Source organism: Bombus vosnesenskii, unplaced genomic scaffold, assembly GCF_011952255.1.
Source record: "Bombus vosnesenskii isolate JDL3184/JDL3185 unplaced genomic scaffold, Bvos_JDL3184-5_v1.1 scf7180000013299, whole genome shotgun sequence".
NCBI lineage: Eukaryota > Metazoa > Arthropoda > Insecta > Hymenoptera > Apidae > Bombus > Bombus vosnesenskii.
Window position 1 is genome coordinate 1478347 of NW_022882949.1, and position 7163 is coordinate 1485509.

At 34.9% G+C, this 7163-nt stretch overlaps 2 protein-coding genes across 3 annotated transcripts; both read right to left on the minus strand.

Moving 5' to 3' along the window:
* Positions 1 to 518: 518 nt before the first annotated feature.
* LOC117233749 (eukaryotic translation initiation factor 3 subunit A) lies at positions 519 to 4655 on the minus strand. The gene is given in 9 exon segments (XM_033494307.1): positions 519 to 636; positions 724 to 926; positions 1008 to 1231; positions 1315 to 1528; positions 1616 to 2655; positions 2658 to 2968; positions 2970 to 3651; positions 3654 to 3803; positions 4455 to 4655. Coding segments are annotated over 9 exon segments (2970 nt in total). The 5' UTR covers positions 4504 to 4655; the 3' UTR covers positions 519 to 539.
* Positions 4656 to 4962: 307 nt separating this feature from the next.
* Positions 4963 to 7125, minus strand: LOC117233756 (DENN domain-containing protein 10-like). 2 transcript variants are annotated; one of them, XM_033494317.1, is made up of 4 exons: positions 6072 to 7125; positions 5553 to 5984; positions 5365 to 5482; positions 4963 to 5297 (listed from the first exon to the last, which is right to left on the minus strand). In XM_033494317.1, the coding sequence occupies exons 1-4, from the start codon at positions 6306 to 6308 to the stop codon at positions 5026 to 5028; spliced, it is 1059 nt and encodes a 352-aa protein (XP_033350208.1). In that variant the 5' UTR covers positions 6309 to 7125; the 3' UTR covers positions 4963 to 5025. The 2 variants fall into 2 exon arrangements, with proteins under 2 accessions (XP_033350208.1, XP_033350207.1); XM_033494316.1 differs by having other exon boundaries at positions 5553 to 5999.
* Between the last annotated feature and the right edge of the window lie 38 nt (positions 7126 to 7163).

Sequence of the window (7163 nt, forward strand, 5' to 3'; positions counted from 1 at the left end):
TTCAATCTTTCAATGGCATTACCAGATGAATCAGAAAGCTTTTTATATATTATTTATAATACCTTATACACGATGCCTAAAAGTTCCAGAAAGGACATGTTCGATAGTGATAGTAGTGATGACGAACATTATTTTGAACCTGACAAGATAGAAGACGAAGACAATGCTTCAGACAGTGGAAACGAACTCCGTTCAACAATGAATCGGCTCAGACGTTTCAATATTTCTAGTAATAGTGACACTGATGATGAACTAAATATTAATGAAAATAATGCAACCCTCAACAATGATTAACGCAAACGTTCAACGTGTATATTTTTTCAACTGTGCGCGAAAATACCTCTCGTCCACAGCGACGCTTGCTCTTCAAGCGGTCTCGTCCGCAAAGGGTTAAAATCACACGATTTGTTATTTCTTTCGTCTTTTTCCAAGGAAAAGGTATCACGCCATGTGTATCGGTTTTATAAAAAAATTGATGTAGCAGTTAGGATACAAGAAAATTTCATTAATTTCTTGAGACTTTTAACCTCTGCCATCTATTAACGCCGGCTCACCTGTGACCATCCATCGTCTTCAGGCGGTCGTCTTCTCTCATCGTGTTTTGGTGGAAGTCTATCATCTTTAGTATCATCTCGCCTATTAATTTAAAAATATTTAATAGCATACTCATTTCAAAATTAAAATTTGTAAAATTAATTTTTGAATTAATGAAAATATAGTCACTTTTCATCGCGTCTCGGAAAGTCTCGAGGCGAATTTTGTATTGTATCGCTTTTATCGCGCCAATTTTGACTACGCGTTCTACCACCGCCACCGCCGCCACCACCTCCGCCACCACCACCGCCGCCACCACCTCCACGACGATCAGGCATTCTGCCACGATTACGAGGTCCATCAGATAACGGATCACGTGGAATGTCACGCATCTGTAAAATATTGTTAAGTAAGTTGAAAGTATGTTTTATTTATGATTCGGTAAAGCTTTTATACAATTATTTTATACTTACTGGACGTCCATCCATTCCACGATCTTTATCTATCCGATCCCTTGTATCATCCTTATCGTAATCGTCTTTTCTCCATCTCTCGATGGTATCTTTCTTCGGTTTATCGTCATCCCTTCGCCATTTATTATCTTGTCCCTCTCTCGCGTCCCGTCTTTTCCAGCGAGTGGATTCTTCCTTCATACCGTCATCTTTTGCATCAACAGGACGACGCCATGACATTTCAACTGTAATCAAATAAAATGTAGATAATATCATATAATCATATAATCCTTAAAGCATGTTTGAACAATAAAGCGTAGAAATGCACCTGGCCTTTCTGGTATACGATGACGTTCTCCACCTCCTCTCCATCTGGTTATTTCCTTGTCCCTTTGTCTCTCCTCTTCTAACTTTCGTTCTATTTCAGCTTCTCTAGCCCTAGTAATCTCTGCCTGTTTTTCAATCTTAGCTAGACGTTCAGCTTCCCTCGCTTCTTCCTCTGCGCGTCTCAATCTCTCTTCCTCTTCTCTCTTAGCTCTTTCCTGATAACGACGTTTAATCTATCCCTTTACGATCACTTTCACTCTAACTTATTCTAATATTCTCTATTTCATAAATTCATAAAATACCATGATCCTCATCCTTATACGTTCACGAGTAGCAACAGCCTGCTGTCTCTCCTCAATGGCTGCAGCAATTCGTTCAGCTTCCTGTTGTTCCCAGCGTTGTTTAGCTAATTCCATTTTTTCTTCGACTGCTTTCTCTAGTAGTGGTATTTCTTCTAAACGTTTAGCACGTTCCAGGTAATCTATTTTCTTCTCCTGTGACTTCAATTTCTGCTGCATCTCCCTACGTTCTTTCTGCAATTCTTCTGCTTCTCGAGCTGCAATTTGTTCTGCATCTAGTTTCTTGATTTCATCTTCATCCAATTTCTTCAGTACCTTCTGACCATGACTAGTTTGAGATATCTGTTGCATCTTTTCCTTCAAATGTCTATCCTTGATTTGTTGGATTTCACTCTGTTGTCGCTTCCTCTCACGTTCTTCTCTCTCTTGTTCGAGTCTCTTCTGCTCTGCTAACATTTGCTGCCTCTGGAGCTCTTCCTGCCTTCGCATTTCCTCTTCCTCACGGACTGTATTAATATGTTCAATATATTCTTTTCTTTCTTCTATAATCTTGTGTCTTCCTAGGATTCTCTGGTGTTCTTTCATTTTGGTTTCATGATAATGGCTTACCATGGCAGAACGCAATTTCTCTCGCTCCATCTTCTTCTTATTCGGATTAATAATATTGATCGCTCGATGCAGCACGGTGGCCATATTTACAAGTTGACAGCGAATCTGTTCAGAAGGCATTGCTTGTAACACGGGACCATCGGGATGATCTTCTCTCTGAGCTTCCGACAAATCAACTCCAAAGTGCACACACTTCTTTCCATGACTAATCCTTATCTGCATATCGTTGTATCTTACACAATCCACCAGCAGACGTTCTAGGTGAAAGTCTGTCGTAAATTTGGCGAGTTCCAAAAGCCTAGCGAATTGTATCGTTTGATAAACCTGCGATATTTGATGAACCAGACGTACAAGTGTTACATCTTGTAAAGCTGGGACATACTGAATCAATGGACTATTTTCGTCTGCTTGTAGCGTTTGAATGACAGAATCACGCTACATAGCTCCAGAGGATGAAACTCGACCTCAAGCCATGAATACAATTCTTGCAATTGTGGTGATGCTAAATTAACAATGTTCAAGCGAACAATGTCTTTAAGCAAGGAAACTCTCGTTGGTGGCTGAGTGAGTCCTAGAAGTGTAGCAAGTTTCTGAGCTTTCTCTAATGGACTCTTGTCTGTTTCTATAAAACGATCAAATTCAGGGTGCGCTGATGGCAGTGGGATAGATAGGGTGGCCAATAAGACACGATTGGCCATTCTCTGCTGTTCTTCCAAAGACATATTCTTTTTCATTTCGCGGGAGAGTTTTAAACAATGCGGCATGGAATAGATAGTTACCCTTCCAGAAAACCATGGCTAATTTCTGGTAATAGTTGGCCATGGTTTTTGGTACTGGAAGTTTCTTAGATAAATTCATCATACCATGTACATCTTCGGAGGATTTGAATGCTTCTTGCCACAGCTCCATTTGTATTGCAGAATCAAGTTGATTCAAACGCGTTTCCAAATTTAGCTGTTGCGTCTCCGCCCTGTTCATGGAAACGTTTGAAACCAGCGCCGGTAGTTTACAAATCTCTTCTAAATGTTTGCGTAGTTTTTCGCACAATTTACGAAATTCAGTCTTACGATTATATTCAAGACAAAACTGGAAGGCCATACGCATATCATGATACAACGCTTCAACATGAGCATTGGTTCTTAATAATTCTAAGCACTGGCAATAAGATTCCCATAGAAATTTCACCCATGGCGTCAGAATAGTGCGATCACTTCGATCTTGCGCATCTTCGCCACTGACTGCCGACAACAGTATGCTTTCAGGCGTGGCTAAGTTATCAAGATCATCTATATCTATAACAGCCTGTTGACTCTGTTTCCGCGCTTGATTCTTTTTCTTCTGCCATGCAAGTATCCACATGACATTTTCTAAACTTCCAACATTTACAGATTGGAACATATTTCGATACTGAAATAGGCCTTCCTTTATGTGTGCGATTTCTTCAGCTCCACACATAAGTCCAAGTATTTGAACATTATCGGTTCCAATACCGATTCTGACCAATTGTATGTCCATTTTTTATTGCGGAAGACTTCTTGCAAAGTATCTAATGCTCGGGCTGGCTTGCCTACTTCAATGAATTCTGTCACAAAAAAGAAAGGAAACATATGTTTTTAAATTTTTTCAAAGATAATTAATCATTCTGCTTTATAATAATTCACTGTGACATTTTCATTATAACCATATTAAAGAATATCTGTCTAAGAATAATTTATAGCTAGTGTTTATGTAACAGAACAAATAAAGAGATACAATAATGTCAAAGTTAGGTCAGTGTCACGAAAAGACATATTTAAAGAACATTTACCACATAAAGCTTTTTATGTTCACATAAAAAAACATATATTAGACAACTTTATTTAACATAAACTAATAAGCTTTGTATTTCAACAAACATATATAAAAGAATAGAATATTATATTTCATTCGGAATCATAGTATACTTTCTATTTAAGACTCTAACCTTTTGCAACTATTCCGTTCTAAGTGCATATGGTTGGGCAAAATTAATATTTTAAAAAAGTCAAATGAGACGTGACTTTAGCCATATTGAATGTTATATGACAAGTAGGAAACGCCACTTATGGCGATTAACCAATATTGTAAAAATACGGTTAAGTAAAATGATATGGATCGCAAAATCTTTGGATGAACGGAACGAAAGAATTTTTGCAGCTCTAGATTAAATAGGTATCGGCCATAGTCATTCTTGTTACGAAATAGTTATACGAACCATTTGCTCTTTTCAGAGCATTCTCAGGTCTTTGTCCATATCGCGCCATTTCTTCACGGAATATAGTCGATTTCAAACCATACACGCTATCATAGGATTCGAAAATTTCTGTGGAAAACCTAGGATATATTTTCTTTTAATTATACGACGTTTATCACGGCGTACCTCGACCGCGTGTACCGGATGAAAGGCGGAAACTACGGAAAAATGGCTTCCTGTAATATGCGAGTCAAGACAATTCAACTAAATTTTCCAACACTTTAAAAATAAACAATATCTCTAATTAAATTATTACAAAAAGCATTTTAGTTAGTTTATCGTTTTTTCTTATGAAAATTATGAACTTTTTGTTGCTGCTTTTTCATTAATTACGATTATTCGTAAATAGTAAGTAGATTTGGCACTAGATGTCGTGAAGATCTATTTTTAATGTTGTCCCTGAATTGAATGTCCATTCCATTAGAATTAGAATCTTTTAAATAATTTTTTAAATCATAATCAAGATAAATTAAGTGGTGGAAATTATTTATTGGATTATATTATAGTTACGTATTTACAAAAATATATAAAATTACAATAAAAACAAATTTTCAGCTACAGCTAAGTTGATTAGAAAATTTTCTACTGCTGATGGTAGATTCTTTTCTTTCAGCGTTTGTGCTGATACCATTTTTCTTCCGTCAGGTCCTTGAACTACCGCCAATGATTTCAACTGATTCAACAGGTCTTGAGTTTTGTCATTTATCTCGGATATTATTTGGCTTTCTATGTAGGATTGGTTTTCGCTTAGTTGGATCATGAATAGAGCTATTTCTTTATGCGTTTTTGTCATTGTTAGGCTTTCTAGAAAAATTAATAGAATTAATATAATGTTTATTAAAGTAACGATATTTTAAATATCTTTCTTTACCTTTTGCATGTGATGCGACTGTAATCTCTCTAGCTGGAATATTTACAAGTAGATCAAATAAATCTGTTCTTGATGAAATGGAACTGTTTCTACAGCCAGCAATGTAGTGTGAAAGACCCTGAAAAATATTTAATTATTAGGGTTATAAGATAATTTTAAATAATGAAATGACAGCTTGTTCAACATACTTTTAGTTCTGCCAATTCATCATCGATTAGATCAATCCAAGGAAACAAATTATCAGTGACTTTACGATGCTTCATTAATGCAGGAAATATTCCAATCCATTTTAAAAGTTGTTCCAAGCTATGATGATAGACTACAATCCGTTTTTTCAAAAGAAGAGCAGTGTATATCAAGATTGTTTCCAATTCAAATGTTTTAATCATTTCTCTGACATTTGTGTTGTTTGTAAAGCAATGGCTATTAAAGTTATCAGAAACAAATGTTCCATTTTCTTGAGTAGAACACGATCCTTTTGTAAATACCGAGAGATATAACTGTAGTATTTCTGTTGGCTTGCCAGTCTTGCAATACATTTTGCTGAGGACTCTTGAAAGAACCTCATATTTCCTTGGATTAAAGTCTTTGGCAAACAAAACCAATGCAAATTGCTTTACCTGTCCCAAAGATAACTTTGAAGTATTTTTATTATATTCGTATATAATTATTGTAATGTTACCATTTAAAAAAAGCATGTAACTTACTTTTGGTAATTTATCCGAATCAAATACTTCACTACAGTGTATATAGAACCAATCGTATTTGTGTCTTGAGAATACAAATACTTGAGGGGAGTTGTGTTCTACTTCTAAGTTACATTTTCTTCCAACAACTGCTTTTTGAGATTCTGAAACGATTGGATAAGACCAGGTCCATAATATATCACCGTTGGAATCTTTCTCAATTATGCTACATGAGAGTAAATCCGTAAGAGGTGCCATTTCGAAATTATGTTTTCGACAGATGAATCCATCAAACTATGTTAAAACGAATAGATGCTAATTCGAACCGACAATTTTTATTGAAAAATGTTAATGTCATATTATTATTTACACTTAGATACAAGTGTTTATGCTATGTACTTATATAAAAATTGGTCTTGTCAAGTTTGACGTTTCGTGAGGTTATGTTTTACAAAAGGGGTGTGTTAATAAGACGCAAGCATAGACCGTCAAGTGCTGCCTTTTGCGGTAGAATATGAAAATACAAACATTTAAAAAAATTTAAATTGGCCAGTTTGCAATTTTGTAACTCAGTGAAAGGAAAGTTCTTTATTAGTAACGAAATTTGATTTACAGTGAATAGTGAATGTTTGTGGTGATCATAATGTTACTTTCATATCTAAATCGACTTTGGAGATTTAGGAGAAGAACATCAAAAGGTATATGAACTTTTTTTATTCAATCATTTAGTAATTTACTTATTTCATACGTATCATAATTTACATAACCTATATATCTTGGCGTCTAATATTCTGAACATAATTTTTGAATAATTATTTCGAATATTCGAATTTGTGTCATATTATGATTTTTATGTAGAAAATTCAGTGAGCAATCGGAAAATATATGTATCTAATCCTAATAATCTATTTAGGTATATACGTATATATGTATATACTCTATTCTATGTACAAAAATATTAATAATGTTTTGCGAAAAGTTAACATTACGGGTATATATATATATATATCTTAATTATGTATCAATCCTATTCTATTGCTATAATTTATATAAGAATTAATAATAATAATCATATACTAAACACAAAACAATCACAGTAATGAAACTATTTTA

Bases quoted from the DNA above. Each gene is read 5' to 3' on its own strand.
- LOC117233756 (XM_033494316.1), bottom strand. From the start codon at position 6,308: ATGGCACCTCTTACGGATTTACTCTCATGTAGCATAATTGAGAAAGAT. The intron at 6,000-6,071 runs GTAAGTTACATG...AATACTTCAAAG, and splicing joins ATTCGGATAAATTACCAAAA to TTATCTTTGGGACAGGTAAA. The intron at 5,298-5,364 runs GTAAAGAAAGAT...TAATTTTTCTAG, and splicing joins AGTCGCATCACATGCAAAAG to AAAGCCTAACAATGACAAAA.